This window comes from Plectropomus leopardus, chromosome 10 (assembly GCF_008729295.1).
Source record: "Plectropomus leopardus isolate mb chromosome 10, YSFRI_Pleo_2.0, whole genome shotgun sequence".
Lineage (NCBI taxonomy): Eukaryota > Metazoa > Chordata > Actinopteri > Perciformes > Serranidae > Plectropomus > Plectropomus leopardus.
In genome coordinates this window covers 15,991,394-16,012,652 of record NC_056472.1, presented here as the reverse complement: position 1 = coordinate 16,012,652, position 21,259 = coordinate 15,991,394, and the positions used below count along the sequence as shown (strand labels likewise).

Here is a 21,259-nt window from a genome sequence, read left to right as displayed (position 1 = left end):
ATCTCTTACAAGTGATAATCTGCATTCAGAAATTACTTAACCCTTAGAAAATTGAGCAAATTGGCTTTATTTCGCTCAAAAACATGGGAAAAAGGCAATGAGCAGCAAAAAAAGAAATGACCCAAAAAATTGGTAGAAATTTAGTAAAAAGTACAAGAAAATTATCTGAAATTTGTTTAAAAAAATAATTATAACAAAATAAAAAATAAATAAACACCTGGGAAAAGTGCTTAAAATTAAAGTAATACTGTAACCTAATTTTAAATATGCAGTTATGATAATTATTAATAGTTTTTCTCCCTAGGTATTTTCCCTAGGTTTTTGAAAATATTTTTTTATATCTACTAATTTCTTGCAATTTGTGAAACATTTATTACCAAATTGCTCATTGCCTTTTTCCCCCATGTTTTTTTAAAGAAATCCCATCAGCGTGCTCTTGATTCGAAAGTTTAGATACTTGAGCATGGCGTCTGAAAGCAGGAGGATGGGAATGTTGGTCTAGCTTTCAAATGGTTAAAGCTGCAGTAATCAATAATTTGTATTAAATGTATAAAATGTGTGAAAGGGGTCACGTGTCTGGAGTTACCCTAAGCTCTGTAGCGCATTTTAACATCTTTCAGCTCTTTGTTTTGGTTTTACGGCCCACAACTTTTCTTTTTCAAATTACTCGCACACTCATCAGTGTCATCTCCAGCAGCAGCAGGAGGGAAAAAGCTATAAAACCCCACTGTGCACTACCTGCCCAGTACCAAAGAGCGACTAGGTGGTGAACATAGCGAAGCTTTAAGCCAATTAAGAGACAGATATTTCTCCTCAAGAGTTGCTGGAAACCAGAAATCAGAGTGAATAGTGGACCTCTATTTCCAAGGTGGCCAGAAACACAACTTTGAAGGAATGCTGATGTTGTTCAGTGCGACCTAGAGATACAATAAGCTATTTGCAAACACATTTGCTATAACAACCTTATAAGGCACAATACTGGAGTAAAATTTACTTAAAAACAACACTAACAAAAGCTCATCACTATTGAAACTTGTGTGTACTTGATGTTTAAAAAGATAAAATCTGTTAAATTTGTCTTTTCATAGAATCAGAAGCTCTGAAGCTATTAAAAAAAAAAATCCAATCTACAATCAGATTTTTGACTCAAGGCCGCACCAATAAAATAACAGGGAAGAAAATCAACTCCAGCAGTGAGCCCACCACGTTAGTGGAGGAGTGTGTTCAGTCACTGGTTTAGATTTTGGAGGGATGCAGGGGACAGATCCCCCTCAATATTTTGAACATTTGCAATATAAACATGAAAGTAGCAGTGGACTTTTATTTTGACAAAATTAAAGTCATAAATGACCCCATAAATGATGCAGAAAAAGCAAAAATGGATGCACAAAACTTCACTAGAATCCTGCAGGAAATTAAGTGTTTGACCCCAAACACATTTCATGTTTTAACCCCCAGTGTTGAAATGAAACCTATGCCCTTGAGTTCAGTGACGTTTTTTGTGGCTGCACTTTGTGCAGGTTTTTAGATTAACCCATTTGAAACCTGAATAGACATCGGTTTTCTTGTGCTGTGTTCAGACACCTTTCAAAGGCATTGCAATCATTTAAACCTGAGTAAATTGGTTGATTTCTTTTGAAAACATGGGGGAAGAGGCATGGGCAACCTGGCAAAGAAATATCCTGCAAATTGGAAGGAATTAGCATGAGGTGACAAGAAAATAAACTGAAATTTTGCTAGAAAGAGAAAGAGAGAGAGAGAGAGAGAGAGGAAGGGAGAGAGTTCGAAAGAAAAAGAGAGAACTGATAGAAATGTCCAAAAAAAAAAAAAAAATAGGCAAAATGTCAACTACAATTTTAATTCATATAACTTTATATCTAAGATTATGTTATATAAAATATTTTTCTTGTTTTCTTGTTTATTTTTATTTTTCCTGTCTTTTCTTTTTTTTTCTTCAGGTAATTTTCTTGTGTCATTTTGCTAATTTCTTGTTGCTTATTAACTTCTTTTCATGTTTTGAAAGAAATCAAGCCAGTTTGCTCATGTTTTGAAGGGTTGAATATTTTTGTGTGCTGAGGACTTTTTTCCCCCCATTTTTTCGTGTCATCAAAAATGTTGGTATCATAACAATCCATTTTTCATGCCATCTCCATCCAATATTTCCTAAAACTGTACCTTCAGTATAGAGGTTGCAGGATATATGATCTTCTCTGACTAGCCAATGCAAATCTTAATTCTTCACAAGTGTGAAATCCCTTCAGAAGTCCCTCATCGCTGAAATTCACCAGGCAGTTTACTGCTTTCATACTGTATGCAATATCCATGTGACAGCATGAGCGGCATTAGAATAATCCTCTGCTGAATCCACGAATTCAAGACAGATGTAAAAAAAAAATGCATCTCATTAAAGGTAAATTTCAAAGGGTATAAACACAGAAAATAAGAAATATTCCTTCATGATGTAAGCAGGTGTGCTGAGATTTTTCTGTCATCTCAGCAGCAATCATGTTTTCAAATGAAATCTCCAGCCATGACTCAAATATGAAAATCAAATGGAATAAAAAAAAGTGGACTTTGGGAATGTCTGCACTGAGATAGGATGTCTGGAGATTACAAGTGTGCTATCCGCACCATACAGTGTATGCAATATTTCACAGACTCCCAGCTGATTCCATTATGGATCGAGGTAAAAAAAAAAAAAAAAAGGCAAAGAGGCAGGAAGTGTCAAGAATAAACTTTGAGATTTAGATGCCCAAAAGCCATCTCAGTTTGAGACTCTAAATAAATGCACTTTCCCTCGATAACACAGAGCTGGCTGCTTCTCTGGTCTAACAAAGTGAAGCAGCCGCGCAGTCAGTGGAGTGACAGTGAAGATAAAATGGGTTCTTTGGGGGCTGGAATAGAAAAGCACTGTAAACTTGGAGGCAGCCTGCCAGTGTTTCTTGATAGTAGCTTAAAAAAAATCTAAGTGGTATTCGCAGACTCCCGTCTAAAAGAAGCTCATCCAGGTTGTGGAGGGATCATATCCTTTGGTGCCTGGCTCAGTCAAATTCTCAGTTGCAGATCTGCACACTAAGGACAAAGTAAAGTCAAGGGCCAGACCTGAGAGAGCAGATCTATTTATTACAGCGCTGTCAAACCATCAAGGGTCTCAATCTAGATTGTTGGAAAAAAAAAATCAGCACTATTATATAATTCAACAACGGGAAGGCACCAAACACTGAAAACTGATGTTGAAAATGGAGGTTTAGGTAATTTGCAACATCAGGTAAAATGGGACAAATAAGTTTTAACATCTTGGGCTCTTAAATGTTAACAGCCACTCACAAAACACAATGCACTGTTCCAAAAAATGTCCTTTACATGTAGCAATATTATTTATTGGTCTGAGATAACTAGGATGAGCAGAGCAAATAACTAGACCAAATAACTGGACCAAAACTTACCAGGAAAGCCAACAAGAGTTGGTAATAAGAGTACTGTGGCTAAAACAATAATGTTATAACAACAAAGTTTTAGGATGTTGCATTTTATAAACAATTCACAGTACACTTTTTTTAGAAAGGGTTTTATGTGAGTACATAATGTAATCAGGTAAAATCTGACAAAAAAAAAATCTGGTTAAATTGGGACATTTCACTTAATGAAAGCAGCATGTTTTTAGGCTACCAGAGGCTGTAAAATCCTGATTTATGCTAGAGTGGGCCACTCTAGCATAATTTCTGACATTTTTAGTCTTGTTGCCACTTAGCCATAATTGTTATAGACATGTGCATGTCCATTGTAGACAATATGGCTCCAGAGAAACAGCCAGCAGACAGAAACGGGAAAGTATGGCAGAAAAGTTGGACAATCTTTTTTTACAAAATGACAGAAATCATTAATGGACTGAATGATTAAAAAAACATATATGATTGTCCCATTTTACCTAACCAGCTGTTCCATTTTACCTGAACAAGTTATAGAAGAACACTTGAGGTAGTGTGCAGTTTTTGGTGGTTTTCTCCGAAATCTACCAAAAAGAGTCCCAAATTACCTGACTTTACCCTAATTAAATGACTTCTCTCGATGAAAAAAGAGAGGTGAACGTTCTTCGCAACCTCTTTAGTGACAAAATCACAAATAACCTCCCTCTCTCTCTCTTGCTGTCTGCCTCTCTCCATCACTAAGTCACTCAAATGGTCACACACCCATACACACTAGCACACTCACACAAACTCACTCACCAGTGCAGTGCTGTCAGCAAAGTCCCCTGACAGTCTATCACGGCTGTGGAAACAGCTCAAGTGTTATGTATGAGAAAAATGCTAGCAAAAACAAGCATGAGAATCTGGACGGTGCACACACACAGAGCACGGCCACACAACACTATCCAAGATTCATCCTGCTCTCATTGTCGGGCGCTCGCAGCGGCCAAGGCTGTCGACAAAATGCCTTTGCTGCATCGCTGGATGGCGAGGAGCAGCAATTAATTCTAGACAATTATCTTCATTTCACAAACAGGAAGCAGAATTCCCCTTTGTCTTTATTAGGATCCATGTTGCAACATATTAAGCTGCTGCACTGAATACTGGAAAGCTGAAGAAGAGGAGAATATAGGGATGCCGGGTGGTGTGTTTAAGCAAAGACAGGAAAGTTCATTTCACAGGTCTGAATAATGTGGTTCTTTGTAGTTCGGCTTTTCACGACTGACTTGTTACTCTTTTCAGTGGAATGTTACAAAGGATAGAACAAATTGTACCTTTTTATAGAGTTTTTAAAAAAAGCTCATTTTGATACAGATACTGCTATTGTGGCCACAAGTCCTGTCTGCTCATCTGTTTCTATGGTGACCACCATCAAGTGGTAAAGTGTAGAGAAATCTTCAAGCATTCAGTGACCTGTTTTCACAGTTTGACTTTTCTAAGATGGAAATAAGTCCCCTCCTTCTGTTAAATACTGTTTTCATGCGTGATCCATTTGCAAAGGTGGCTTTCCAGTTGTTAGCCGCGATGATGTTGATTCTACGCATAGCGCCGGCTGAGCAATGAGAACAAGGAAGAAGCTGATGGAGGGAAAAGGCAGAGAAAGTGCATGGCTGTGGGGGAGGGGAGAGCCTGGATGCTGAGGCAATTGCTTGAGTGTGGAGGCTGTTGGAAAGGGAAGGAAGGGAAGGGAATGGGAGCAGGGGCTGCCAACCATCTCCACACAAGGTGGGGTGTCAGGCAGGCTAGAGGAACATATGGCTGTAGGCCATTAACACAGCCAGGAGAGCACATATTACCAAGTGAAGGCAATCTCAATACTGCCGTAAAGGGAACCAGTTGAGCAAAACGGCAATTGATGGATTTCCTTTAGGCTAAACAACCATTATGGGTCATATAGGAGAAATTTCACTGGGGAGGTGTCCAAACCAAATGGGGCTATGAATGATTTTCTCCTCATTATATGTCGAGTGCAGAAATGATCAGAAAACCATTTTCTATCCATAAAACAGACTGAATGAGTGAAAGCTGTAATCTCATATTGATCTCAGTGGTTAAATCTACTTAAGTCATGAAGAGGAGTTAAAGCTGAAAGGGGGTGACACAAAAGAAGGATTTTCAAGCCTTAAGAGATCCCAGACTTATGTGGTGCTAAAGAGGAGGAACTTTCTGGTAAGAAAGTGTTCCTATTGTTTTCAAGTTTGTCGCTTAAGGGGATAGTTTGGATATTTTGAAGTGGGGTTGTATGAGGTACTTATCCATAGTGTATTACCTACAGTAGATGGCAGTTAGCATGTGCCCAGTTTTAGCTACATAAAAGAAATCCAATCTGAAATAATTAATATCAGTTTAAGTGTAGAATATTTTCAGTGCTTTACCTTCATGTCAGGCAGCAATTTTTGATGGGGAACTGAAGCCGTTATATCGTCTCATCAGAGCCAGCCTCCATTCAGAAAAACAATGATTTAGTACGTGAATCAGAATTATGCCAGTTGAATCAGATGTGACTGTTCAATATGAATATTTGAGAATTTGTTTTGTTTTTTATATACGAGTTTTAAAGTTTGAACAGGACGTTCAGTGTGATGGCAGAAGTCACCTAACATAGTAAACAAGGTAACTGCACTACAAATCTCTTGCTGACACAAGATATCAAACAAAAGCCAGAGACATTAAGTTGCTGTGAGATGTAAATTCACCACCTCTTAGCAGAAAGTGTCTCCTCTCTGCTCCTCTGTGTGTCTGCCTGCATGTCCACAGCTCTCTGTACCAACAAGTAGTGGGAAAGTTAAGAGCACTCATGCCACAGCAAACTACTCATAATACCCTGTACAACCCCACTTCAAAAAATCCAAACAACCCCTTTAACCTCAAAAAAGATTATTCAAGGAAACTCGAGAATATCTGAGTGACAAAAACAGAAACAGAAAGACAGGAGTCCCAGAGGAGAGTCTTGCTAGAGGACGAGCCTTAAGAACATGTTCATGTGGCTTTGTGTTTAGGCCGCAGGATTGATTCATCTGCACTTCAGGGACAGTTGCAACCCAACCAATCAATATTGCCAGTGACCAACACTGCACGTGCATTCCAACCTTCCTCATAACCTCTGAGACAAGTGGAGCCACAATCTTATCTCAATTATTGCCACGTAACACTTTGCCCCCAAGTGTCCATCCTTCGTCTAGACTGGGGTTAATACTGGGGTCTACAGTTTGTGTTGTTAATTACTAAAAAAAAAAAAAAAAAAAGAGTCCTTCTCGAAACAGCACAGCGGGCTCGTCTTCTGAGATACAGACAACTGAGACCTAGTCAATTATTTCGAAGTCTTCGCAGCGTGACGAGAAGACTGAGGCATTATTGGTGAATGCATTTCTGGTGCTTTCGTCACAACAGTTCATCCCAGGTCTGCCACCACACCTCTTCCGCTAGTGATTTATTGCCATCCAACAGGGACTTGACAAATCCCTAAAGACACAATTATCGTGCTACCCCTTGGGAAGCCAGCACAGTTCATCTAAAAGGGATAATGAATCCTGGATGTCATAGCCAGTTCACTGCAATGCCCATTATGTGAAGTTCATACCCTGTGCAATTACTGTATGTACAGTAGACAGAAGAAGCAAATATCACAGATTTATTCCTACAATAAATCTGTTTAGTTATCTAAAATTAGTAAAGCTAACTTTAGTATTAATCAATACGGCATGCAAGCCAAACAGAGCAGCCCTTCAGAGTGAGTTGTTCATCAGTTACAAATATACAAAGGATAGAAAAAATACCAGGAACACCTTTATAATGTCATCAAATGCATCAGCTCTGCAGAAAATCTTTAGTGAAGCTTATACAGTTCAGTTAGTTTGCAGACTGCGAGACAAGTCTCTATGGGGATTTTGAGGGTGCTATTTTTCTTGTTGTGGTAACGAATTACGAACATTATAAATAAAACCCCAAAGTACAGTCTGTGCAGTATGCAGTCCACTTTAATCCAGTACAACAACACCGTAATAAAGACTTAGAAGTCTACAACAACACCTACAACCCCTCTCTTACTGTCTGATAAAACAGAACCTACTTTTCATTGGGAACCCTGGCTCCTAGAAATTATGTTGGTTTATCAATAAACTGATTCCATGAATATGTTGCGGTGACTACGTAATTGATGCCTTCAGTGAAACTACATATATGCACCCTGCTGGGAAATATACAAAGAGCAGGCCCAGACACACCAAACCAACATCAAATAACTAGATAACTACCAATACTACTACTAATAACTAGAAGAGAGACTGTTAAGTGCTTCATCTCCGACACCAGCGTCTCAGGCAAAAAGTTACACCCAAAACACACCACAAACGCTATAACCAAAGGCCAACTAGCATGCACGTTTTGTGCCTGCATGAGAGGAAACAGCTCTCCATACAAGCAGGTAGCGGTAGTCTATAAACTGCATTAAAAAGGGAAACCGGAAATCCAACAGGATGGATTCACAACAGCCACTTAGCAAATAAACGACACAGTCCAGTGTTAAAAGAACAAAGGGTGTTTAATAGTGAGCAGTACTACAAACAATTTCAAACCGTTTCTACTTAAGAGCTAAATGACTAAAAATTAAAAAATAAGCTAATATAACAAGTTTGCTTCGATTTAATGCTCTTAGGCATTAGCTGTTTGTTTACTTTCCTTACTTCAGTTTCTTTTCTTGTGCGTTTAGCCGAACTTCCATCAGAGTGATGTCACTCACCGATGTGCTCCACTGTCTCTGACACTGATACAGCATGCTGAACCGGCCCAAAAACAGCCAACTAGGACCTATGGTGCACGACACACTGAAAAAACTAGGGTGACAGAGGAAAAAGATGATCATTTCGGTTAAATATTAATAAAAAAGGTAATATGAAAAAATAATGTTGTCGTCACTATAAGTGGATAGTGTATTGCTAGATTGCCAATTCTGGCAGAAAACAAATGAAACACCTTGTCAGTGAACATTTTGCTGATGCGTCTAGTATCGACATTTTTGTTACTTGCCAGGTATGTTAATTAGCAACATTTCTCATGATGTATATGTAATTTGCTTAGTATTTCTAGAACATGTTTGCTGTTTTAAATTAGTTACATATAAATGTAATTTAGAGAGGCAGGACTAACTTTGCTGGACTAGTAAAATAGAAAGCATTAGATTATATTGACCTTCATGATTTTGCTTCTATTCCTTGCTAATGTACTTAAGTATGTACGGCAGCCTGGAAAAAGTATTACATCAGCAAGCCTCCCAAGTCAGTTAAATCTACCGATGCTGCTTTTACTTTTCATACTGTACTTATATTGTAAAAAATACTTTATTATAAGTGAAAGTCCTGCACTTTAGACATCCTGTATTTTACCAGGAAGATCACCGGGAAACTGTATCATTGCATTCAGGTCCAGACTTAATGTGTCACTACACCTTATTTGTGACGCTGCAAATATTACTCATATTTGTGGTGTTGAAATATTCAAGGCAGGTATTTGGAATATAAATAAAGTCAAATAACCTAAAACCATGGAATACATCTTAACTAAAGAGCTGTAAGGTATCCAACACGTGGCTTATCGCTACACAAGTGGAGCTAAGCAGGGACAGCCACTTCTCTCCTGAGTTCTCACCCTGAGCACATTAGATTTAATTGGAAACTCCCTCTCTCACCTGATTTGCAGCATTAACTTCCCCACTGAACTCACTTTAACCCTTTGACCCGCAGGGAGCACGACACCTCGACGAAAGGACACGCTCTGGATGTAATGACTCAGAATGAATTATGGTCAGTTTCTCCAGAGGCCAGCATAGTCTTGGCTTGTATCCAAGGTTCACTTGCGCCGGTATTTACCTAAGCTCTAGTGTGGATGACGTCACGTGCGCCCACACCTCTGGAGCTACTGTCTTCTACTCATAAGATTGAAACTATTAGGCATCTGGCAAGAGAAAGCTCTCCACTTTTTGTTTTCATTCACTGCTGCTGATGATAAAACACAAATCTGGCCATGACATTGGCTGCCCTGCTAATCAGCGGCAATAGATGCTTCCAATTTATTATGCTGGCTGGCTTTACAATGAGAAAGGCTCTGCATCAGTTCAACTATTACCCTTCATTTCACTTCTAAATATATGTATTATTTGCACAACAATACCCTAACTTAAGTTACAATAATTATTATTAAATACAATTATTGTTAGGCCATGTAATTACATTTGTATTTACCTAAGCTGACTCTCAAGACTCTCTTTGAAGAAGTATGTGACTTCCAAATTGTTATCTGTATATTAATTACCAACACATTCCTATCCCACCTCAACAATTATCACTTTGTCCGTGGACCTATATGTCAAAACATAACATGCTAAGTACCCTGCTCCATCCAATTTTCAGGGATGGTATGCCATTTTACACGGAAAATGCATTCACATAAATACAGTTTATACATGTAACATGCATCTTTTTCCAAAATAAACAATGTTAGTAAAAAGAGCTATAGAGCTGTTCTCTCCGGTCACGTAGCCTACCGCATTTATGCACACATGAATATACATTACCAGTTGATCCAGTCTATATGCAACTAAACCCCTGCCACCCACACTCATTTTAAAATGAGCTGATAGCCGGGATTTTCTATTTTTTATCCCACCACAGTGAATCACAGGAAAGCCTTGTAGCAGTATGAAAAAGAGGGGGCTGGAAGAAATCTCTGAAAACAATTGAAATCAACACACGACTTTATCGAAGAGAAGAGAGAAAGCTTTTGATCTTTTTGCCATCATCTACTTCATAACCAAATCAAGAGATGAAGTGTGACGCTGTGTTTCATGTACATCACACGCTCAGTAGAAAACCATTTACAAACATGGTGGTTATTAGTTAGTTGGGTAAGCAGAGAGTGTTTGCCTGCAGTATAAATGTGCTGTGCCACCAAAAGATTGAAATAAAGTCTAACTTAAAAAAGTATAACTGAAAGTAAACAAATACAAACATTTAAATGAGCACCAAGACAGTGGAGTTTATCATGAAGTAAACTTCCTAAAGAATGTTGTCAACTTTAAAAAAAATAAACAAAAAAAAACATGTCTAAATGTGACTTATATTCTGAATTTCATGCATTTCAGCGGCAAATGTAATGATCACACAGCACACATTTGCATGATAGTCGTATCACTCTGAATATAAAAAATGGTTCATGCTGATGATTCAGTTTATGCTCATGAATTATTGCTTTTCGTAGCTGATGAGCAAATTTAAAAACACTTTGCACATTTTGTGAAGATCTGCCATCACGTTAAACCCCAAATACTATACAGAATTTCAGGGATTGACTGATGTGCTGACAGACCTCTTTCTGTTTTGTAATGAAAATGAGGTCCCCATGAAATAAATCAGCTTGTTTATCTTTGTCAGTTATTATTTCTCTAATCTGAAAACTGCCTGCTCTTGAATTATGTAAATATTAGATCTTCAGCATATAGGAGCTGCACCAGTCAGATAGGACTGTCGTGGGGTAACTGCATCATGCACAAATACAACACTAAAAATCATAAAATGAATTTAGTTGCAATACACTGATTAGTTTCATGGATGGAGGAACCTAAACGTCTGTTACTGGCAGCTACAGTTTATTTTGGGTTCTCCAGAATCAGCTCCACTAATGAACAGATTGCCTCTGGCTTGGTATTTAAGCCTTTGCAGTGTTGAGCAGCATTACTGGTGTTAATGGGACACTTATCTAAACTTGTGACGTATTTTAAGACTGCATGTAATAGTTCTGAATCAGCTGATTCAAAGTCGGGTCATCTTCGAGCTCTGTGGTGGTTCAATGAAAGTGACCCCACAATGCTATTAATATGACATTGTATCTCAAACTGTTTGTTTTTTCACATGTGCAAGATCAATTTTACATTTTAGGTAGATACCTTTTTCACAGACGGTGTCTATAGTTTTAAGCTATAAGCCACATACAGCTGTGGTTAGCTGTGATTTTAGAACCATACACCGGAAAACTTTGAAAAGACCAAAGTCTGACATCCTGTCACATCTAAAGACATTGTTCGCTTTTAGTCACACACTACAAGACTGTGCAAAGACTTGAGATCATGCAAGACTATGACTAGATTCCTTTTGAATTTTTTTCTCATCCTGCTGCTTGTGGAAAATATTATGCCAAACTCCCGAAAAGAAAAAGGCATGTTAACTATTTCTTGTCTGTCTGCAAAAACACATAACTATACACAGACAGGATAAAAGGTGTCATATGTTGATGGTATTCTTGTCAATTCAGTATCATTAAAATCAATTAAGATAAACTATATTTGCATACAAAGTTTACATTTTGGATTTTGTCGCCTCACTCGCTACCAGCCTCTGTTGGTTAGCTTCACTATTTCAAAATGAAAAATAAAATGAAAAATATAGCCACAAGCAGCAATACACAGATTCAAGCCCTTTCTCGCCAAGGGGAGGAAACAGCTCAATTGGCTTTTGGGCTTCACAAAGCTGAGCAAAGTTACTGCAGCTTGTTTAGTTCTGTCTAAAGGAGTGAGACAAACACACACTTGTCCAGCCGTTAAGATGTATGCAGCATTTCAATACAAGAACACACAAACTCCCACCATTTGCCCACCTTTTATCTAAATACAATGGAATTTGGTCTGTAAAAAAAGCATGTGGGCTGAGTCCAAAATCACTCACTTCTCATTATATGTTCAACTATATATATTATCTGCCATTTTGTATATAATGGACTTAAAGTATCCCATAATTTATCGTGAAAATCAGTGTACTGATCACTTTTAGTATAAAATTAAGAAAAATCCCTGAGGGATGAGAGAAGATAGCGAACTACTTAGTATAAATTAATTTAGGTAAATATTCTCATTACAATGTCATGTATTTATCACAAAAATGCATCTTAGTATTTATTATGAACGTTGATCTGGCGCAGAGAAAAACATTTTGCCGGTGAGCTCACTATAAGGTCCTCTAACATAGAACTCCTTAGGTAGTGAGCAGAGAGTGAATGAATTGATTTCAGACACATGACCGCTTGTTACACAGCTACACAGATAATCAAAGGCCCTGTACACCCACAGGTGTTTTCAGTCCCTGTCTGATTAGACCACTACACAGGTGGAGCTATGCTGGAAATCCTATCATGTCACAAAACTCTATGGACCAATGAGAATGTTGAAACCACCTCAACACCCTTTAGAGGGAGCTTCTTGGCTAACCACAAATCAACTCTAAAAATTACATTTACAGAGTGTACTACTAATTTGTTTTGCCAATTAAGTTTCAAGTTTACTTCTTTGTTTTTTCAGGGTAGTAAGCATCAGTGTTCTTGATCCAACTCGTCAAATGCTGCTGCTTTGTCAGTGGACAACGGACTACGTACCCTCTTGCGTCAATTTCGGACATTCAGGGGTGGCATGTCAATATCCACTTGTTACATGAATTGTGTCTTCTCAAAATACACTTCTGTTTTTACTGGACATGTGCAGTTTCTGCTCATTATGTGCAGACAGTCTTTTTCAAAATAAACTTACGACACACGTAAAACACCTCGTTTTTAGGTTTATGTCCTTAAGTTTAGCCAACAAAATCGTGTGGCTAGGTTTAGTCATGGCTTGACTTAAAATAACTACAGTTGCTATCAGTGTCATGTACCGTCATGTGACATGTGTTCCTACCACAGCATAATACAAACTAGCACATGAACCTCCACTGACTATTAGTTTCACACAGGGAATGAACAGCAGCCTCCCAGGTAAAAGTCCAGAGTTTGTTTGACCTGTCCACGACTCATCTTTTATACTACGCTAGTTGCCATGAGCTAGTGCCTTTCATTTTGAAAAGGTGCCTTTGGTCATCAGTGTCTAATGCCAATGTCCACTGAAGAAGCTTGACAAGTTGGTTGATAGGCCGTTGCGTCAACAACTCCCGCATCCCAGTGCATGCCTCTTTACATCTGTTCCTGATGCTGAGATCACTGACAAAGCAGAGGTATTTGACGAGTTGGGAGTGAAAACAGGCTGGGTTATTTTTAGTTCTACAAAGACAGTGCCTAATGGCAGGAGGGGATTATTTTTGAGTCACACATTATTAAAGTAAAGATGTCATGTCTTGTATTTCAAGTTACTTTTGACTTTTCAATATTAAACCAAAGTCAAGTGCTTTGAGTTTTGAAATATAACAATTAAAAGTTACATGATGCTTTCTTTAAAAAGGATATTGTATTACAGGAGGAGTTATTGTGGAGTAAACAAATGAAAAACAGTGTCAATTAAAATGTTGCTTTTAAGTTTAAAACATTTTGTAACTTGCAATTTCTTCAGTATGTACATAAAAAGCATAGCTTGGGCAGCATTGCATTTCTTACAAAAAGTTGCTGTTACAAATACGCCGTATGTATTGTGCATAGATATCAGCTTCTTGAGGATACAATATGGAGGTAATAAAACAGAAACTGTGATCAGCAGACTCCATCATATGACAAGTGAGCAGATGTTACTGCACTGCGGACTCTGTGAGCATTAATACACTAATGTTCAACTATAAAATCTCATTCAAAATTTTAATGTCTTGTATAAAGTGTATTTATTATGAATCGCACACAAAATTCAATTCAATCCCAGCTGAGCTGTAGTCATAAATTGTTATTCACTCTTGCAGTGTTACATTCGTCTTTTGTTATCCAAAGACCTGCCCTGGCTGCAACACAAAAATAATGCAGGAGTAACTCAGCTTGGTGTTATTGTGCAGAAATTCACATCAACAAAGTGACAGTGGGATGACGCGCTCACATGCAGAGCCTGACATGCATATTTTCTCTGTAGCCATTGTTACTGTAGCAACTCTATAAAGATACTTGTTGGTGAGTGATGCGGTTTGTGATGCTCGTATTGATTGTTATTGTGTCAGACATTATCCCTGTTAGTGCTGTTAACTCAACCAAAACGTGTTACTACAGGCATCTTGTTTGTGCATTTTTTTCTCTGTACAGCTATCCTGTTTTGCAGGGCAAGCAGTCAGACTGCGTGTACAGTGCATTAATTGCAACATGATGTAAAGCCAGTTCAACCTCAGCGGCATCTTCCCTCAGCCGCGTAAAAAAACCAAACTCGATACCACAAAGCCACAACTGGCATTACTCCAAAAGAGAATCTGCTGCTACCAGACATCCTACATGTCTCATTTGGATGGTGCATCATACTGAGGTGGTGATCAAAAACCCCTTGGGCTCCTATTCAAAAGGAATAAGAAATAGCTCATGCCTTTTTATACAATGTAGAGGTCGTCAGAGGTTACAGCAAAATGGAGCAATTCTTAGCTCCTACTTCTTCCATTTTTACTTTTCTTGAACATTAAAGAGAACTTAGGTCAGTCAAAACATTTTGCTGTGATCTCTGGAAACAAAAGGTTACTATGTCAAAAAGAGTGTCTGTTATTATGTAGTATAAAGGACAAAGAGCCAGTCATTGTGTAGCTTCAAAGGGATAGTTCAGATGTTTTGAAGTGGGGTTGTATATGGTACTTACCAATAGTCTGTATTACAAACAGTAGATGTTAGTTGCCACATCCCCAGTTTGGAGAAGCAGTCTGGAAGCAAAGCAATGTACTGCTGCGGAGAAGGACCAGCAACAAAATGTATTTTAGCCATCTAAAAAAGTCCCACCTAAAAAAAATCTGTTTAAGTTTATGTTATATCCAGAGTAATTTCACTGCTTAACCTCAATTTCAGACAGTGATTTCCACTCCATTAAAATAAACTGTGATTTAATATGTCTGAACACAGGAGCCACTGGTCTACCGCTGCCTCAAAGGAAAAATCCCATAGGCTTTTTGACTAGGAAACCAGGGTGATGCTAGCCTCTGGGCTGGCCTACAGAAAAATGTCATCCCTGAGGCCCTCCATAGCCTACACTTAAACTTTTAGATATTTTTAGGTGGGACTTTTTTTAAGTGGCTAAAATACATTTTGTTGCTGACCCCCATCCACAGCAGTACATTGCTTAGCTCCCACGTAAGACTCCTGCCTGCTTCTCCTAACTGGGGGTGTGCCGACTGACATTTATGGTATGTAATACACTAACAATGACTAGGTACTTCATACAACCCCACCTCAAAAATTCCACACTATCCCTTTAATCTGCAGCGGAGAGTATTTTAACTTGTGTTCCAGATGACAGTTTTTCCACACATAACCTCAAAAAAAACAACAACACAGATCTTGGGGAGCTGGGCAGCTTCTCCACTAGTAAACACCAAGCCTCATAAATATTTCATTTTATTCTTTCCCTGCTGTAACACCTGTTCTGGCAAGCACTTCATGGTACAGTAACGCCTCCGTGTGCTTTTCACATTTCAGAAGAGATCCTGCTCAATAGCAGGCGACGTTGTCAACAAAAGCAATTTCATCTAACGTTCAGCATCGCATGTTTGCCTGTTTTATTGCTGAAATTGTGTTATGATTCCTATACCATAGGAATAAAAAACCTAAGTTTAGGTGCAGTGCTGCAATCCTGAATACTCAAGGAGAGGTTGCCATGGAAACAGAGTTACATTGGCCAGAAATGAAAGCGTCTGAGGATTTAGACTTTCACTGTACATAAATTTTTAACCATAGATTGTTTCTACATCAGCCTTTCCCACCGACTTCACATGACCACAGCTGTTCGTACGTGCAGAAATGTCTGTTACGTCAAAGACGTGAGCACAACAAACCCGAAACATGAATTCAAACTAAGACTGTGACTGATATAAATGATACGATGACACATACCTCTGTGACAGTCTCTGTAATACTATTAATAAATTTGTCAATGATAATTCAGTTGTATCGCCACACTGAATATTTTCATACCTTAAAACTAAAGCGACCAATGCACAGCAGCAATATCACAATTCCTCCCATAAAAACATCATTTTGACATTACGGGTTTATTGGTTATTAATAGAATGCATAAATAATGTACTCAGAGAGAAGAAACAAAGGTGTTCCGACCAAATTTTGAGGGACATATCTACCACTGTACCCAGGCTATACTAATACTGTAATATATTAACATCTATGCACACTATGCTTCAGAACATGTCAAGTCTCATCAACATGACATAAATGCTTCATGTCATGAACTTAAGAACTACATGTCGAATCCCTCTCAGTTGCAAACAGACTTTAATAAAATTGCACTAAATGATCAATAGGAAGTGAGTATCTTTGCTAACTGCTGTCTGCAGTGTCAGCCTCCCTGTCACATCTCCATATGCTGTTTTTCTCTGAACCGACCCTTTTTACAACCGCTCCTCTGCTCACTCTGAAACACCCAAGGAGCTCTCCCCACACTATATCAGCTGTGTCAAATAAACGGCTGAATTCAAAATGACCACAGTGGAGAATTTTACTTGGGGCATTACTCATCTCGTGGAAATGGAATTCCCTAATTCCAACGGGACCTTAGAAAGCAAATTATTATCCCCTCTGAGAATAGCAGCCATGAGGTAAGTGCTGCACAGGCACAAAGTCGGAGGGATAGAATTTATTTCAGATGAGAGAAAGAAAATGTATGTCGCCCAAAAGTGACCCTGCTAGAGTTTGAAAGTGTTCGGCTTAAAACTTGGCTCTACTCCTCCGAAATCCAGAAGGTGTTTTAATGCACCGATTAAAACTGGTTCAACTTAATGCCTGCAACACAAAATTAATCATCTATGATGTTTCCTAATATTACAAGCTTCTCTGTATGTTTGACACAGAAACAAAAATCAATAAATGCAATAAAGGGGTCAGCAGTGAGTGTACCTGGATGCCAGCTATCAACACCTATAGCACTCAATGCAATTCATATTCCAGAAATAGATATCACAGCAACCTCAAAAACCACTGTAAAGACAACATCTCCAGCTACTTCGCCTGCAGCCACAACATGCAGCAAAACAACAGCAGGCCTATAAAAATGCATGTTTTTGCAGTTACTCACCTGTAGTCTCTACTATCCCTTCTAGTATCACCACAATTTCAAACTGCTCTGTTTGCATGGACCTCTGGGAGAGGTCGTAGAAGGGGCTTTTGGTGTCAATCACATGGCAGATCGTGAGTGGTGAGACGAGAAAGAGCTGGTCTGCCCCGGTACTGAAACCCACGTCCAGCTCCAACTGATCCAGCGGAAGAAACTCGCCCTCGGGCGTCTGACGAGACTAAGGAAGCGTACAGGAAGAGACAGAGACAGAGATGTTTGGTGGGGGAAGGAAGGGGTAAGACAGACTTATCTACAGCACATCACAAGCCTTTGTGGGAGCTGTTCATGTCGTAAACGCAATCAGAGCAACCAATCATCAGTCTATCAGGAGAAATTGCTATAATTTTCTTAAATTACATCTAAAGAAGCATCTATACTGCAAGAATATCCATCTCAGCGTGTGATTTAATGTACCACTGGGACTTAAAACAACTGAATCAGACTGATTTGGATCATAATGTTGGATTCATCCGCCTTACAGTCATCTGCTGGGACAACACATGGAAACTAGAAATAACATTTAATCATCTTGATTAAATAACAGTTTTATCAATTTGCTACAATGGATAAGGTTGCAGTGTGTCTTTGGTAAAATATGAGTTTATACTTACCTTTAACTTTATGGCAGCCTTACATTTAATCTCCTATAGTATGTCTTTTTTATTACATAATTGTTGGATATCTGCATTTTAGAGCATTTAAATGTTTTTATAGGTTTGCTTTAGACTTTTGTGAAGCCAGGAGGTGGACAGCAGGGACATCCAAAGATGATATTCACCTAATGAAGGGACAGCAGCACATTCACACCAAGCTGTAACACACCGCCGCTTTAAAACTGTTTCAAATTAGCATATGAACAATAGGGTCGCAAATAATGATTATTTTCTTGATTATTCAATTAGTTGTTTGATCTATAAAATGTCAAAAGAGTGAAAAATGTTGATCCCTGTAAAGCCCAAGGCTACAAATGTCTTGTTTTGTCAACAATCTGAATATATTCAGTTTGCTGTCATAGAGGAGTAGAGGAAACAAGAAAATATTCACATATAAGAAGCTGAAATCAGAGAATATAAACTTTTTTTTTCTTTAGAAATAACTCAGACTAATTAAAAGCTTAGTTGTTTGGTATATAAAATTTCTGAAAATGGTTTCCCAAAGCCCAAGATTATGCCCTTTAATGACTTGTTTTGTCCAAAACCCAAAGAAATATAGTTTACATTTAAGAAGTTGGAATAAGAGAATTTTAACTTTTTTATTTAAAAAAAAATATACTCAAACTCAAACTCAAACTGAATTGATTAGTTATTCAGTTTATAAAATGTTGGAAAATTATGATTAGTTGTTTCCCAAAGCCCAAGATGATGTTCTCAAATCACCACAGCCCAAAGATATTCTGCTGAATTTAATAAACTGAAATAAGTGAATTTTGACTTTGTATCTGAAAAAATTACTAATTCTAATTAACAAATTAGTTGGAAATTAATCTAATAGTTGACAACTAATTGATTGATCATTGCAGCTCTAATGAACAACATGTTCTTCTCGAGGGCTGATGAAGGGAAGTGAAGGTCTCTTGGCTAACTTGATGGATAAATTTTTCATTTATGCAAAATGTGTCATTTGTGAAATAGATAAAAGTCCCGCTGTGCTATCGCTTGCTTTTTAGCTACTGGTCTTAGTGACTTACTGTACTGTCTATTTGTATCTATTTGCATCATCTTTGAAGCTTTTATGGCTTTATGTGAAGAGTAGGCTTAAATGTCAGAGTGTAGGCCTTTAAGCTTCAGTTTTCTCAAAAAAAAAAAAAAAAAAAAACATGGACTGGACCATGATATTAATGGCAAAAGAAGTAAAATATTTGATGCCTCCCGACTCAAAGTAGCATCACTTACTTTCAGCAATTTGCAGCGGATCTGTGCAGAGACCATATGGCTGTTACGCAGGTTGCCGACCCTGAACATGAGAGTTAGTTTCCCGTCTCGCATAGAAATCGCCGCATGTTCACTGAACATCAAAGTCTCGGCCCTCTTTTTGGGCTGAGACATTTTGATGAACATGCAGCCGATCAGAAAGGCATCGACGATCGATCCGAGGATCGACTGGAAAAGAAAGAGAATGATCCCCTCGGGGCATTTGTCTGTGATGTATCTGTAACCATATCCTATAGTGGCCTCGGTTTCTATGAAGAAGAGAAAGGCGGAGGGAAAGTTATAGACGTTGGCCACACATGGAGTATACTTGTCATTATGGGCTTTGTTGAGGTCTCCTCTGATGTACGCGATGAACCACCACATAGAGGCCATGAAGAGCCAAGCCACCGTGTAGGTGAGGATGAAAATAAATAGATTCCAGCGCCATTTCAAATCTACTAGTGTTGTGAATAAGTCTGAGAGGTATCTGCTGGTTTCACCACCCAGGTTCCCATGCTGGACGTTACATCGCCCGTTCTTGTCCACGAATCGCTGCCTCTTCCTCTTTTTCTCTGGGGGAGGCTGATTGAATCCAGACCCGCTAGATGAGGTGGTCACTACCTGATAATCGTCCCCAAATTTCTTTCGAAGTGCAGACATACTACGATGACAGCAGCGAAAGAAATAACAAAGGATTCAATTGTATAAAAAAAGTCTGGGTTGTAGTTGCTGCAGTCGTCAATGCCCGTGCGCAATGTCTCCTCTTTGGAAATAAGGCGATAAAAGTGCGCTGTCTTCGCCCCAGTTAGTCTTGCACCGTCCTCTTTCGCCACACACTACTGTTGCTACACTCTACAGCCATGAAATATCAATAATGTACGAGTACTTTATAAAGATAGAAGCCATATGAAAAAGAAAAAAAATAAACGACGCACAGGATAAGGTATCCAAACGCGCCAGTCGCAGTCCAGGTTTTACAGGTTTATCAGTTACTGCGTCGTGGATTACTCATCGCCCGTGAAGGTTGGGGCTATATCGACCTGTTCAAAACTGTACTCACAGAGTAAGTTCTCATGCGAAAGTTCAAAATCCTCTAACGGCCCATAAAACACCAATATCTCTGCGTAATTAGTCGCTGGAAGCGGTTCCCAGGATGAAACGTCTCTGTGCGCACTTGCGTCTGAGATTAGTCGGTTTCCAGTCCTCCCTTTGTGGTCTGTATACATAGGAGATGAATTGCATCCAAGCATATGAGTGTAAAAAATGACGAGATGGAGGAAGAAAATCACTGTCCCACTGTCGTCATTTTTGGCTGCGCGCATCGACGCTGATTGCCAGGCTCTTTGCGGCCACCTTTCCCCCCCTCTCTTAGAGAAATGTCGACTGGATGCTCATGGTTCAGCGGTAGAGATCCACCAGATGCTCTTTTGGCTGCTTAGATCCTTCTTTCCCGTCGATTTCTCTGCGCGGCTCCTGCGCACTTCCACGTTTCCAGTGATGCACTCACTGTTGCCTAGTGGTACTACAAAGACAGACAATTTGGAGGAGGAGGAGGAGGAAGAGAGGAGGAGGAGGGAAGTGGGTTCGCCTGATTTGACAGGTTTTTTTTTCTCTCCAAGTGATCAAATATGTGAAACTGCAGCCAAAATGTCATTGTGACTTTTAAATGATCACACTGAAAGCCACATTTAGCCTTTAACAAGAGAATAAATGGGCCTCTGCCTCTTTGTAGCATTACTAAATTGGTTAATATGACACTAAATATGATCATAAAATGGAAATAATAATACAAATAAAAAATACTGTGCATCTTTCTCTGTGTTGCAATGACACTGCGAGAATGCATA

General features: G+C 38.8%; 1 protein-coding gene across 1 annotated transcript in view; it reads right to left on the bottom strand.

Annotated features, from left to right (window-relative positions):
- kcnj3a (potassium inwardly rectifying channel subfamily J member 3a) overlaps positions 1-20,901 on the bottom strand; it is a 28,245-nt gene extending 7,344 nt beyond the window's left edge. The window contains exons 1-2 of the mRNA XM_042495109.1: positions 19,395-20,901; positions 17,464-17,680 (exon numbers count right to left, since the gene is read on the bottom strand). Of these exons, the coding sequence (XP_042351043.1) occupies positions 17,464-17,680; positions 19,395-20,072 (895 nt within the window). The 5' untranslated portion in view covers positions 20,073-20,901. The remainder of the gene's footprint in view (positions 1-17,463; positions 17,681-19,394) is intronic.
- Between the last annotated feature and the right edge of the window lie 358 nt (positions 20,902-21,259).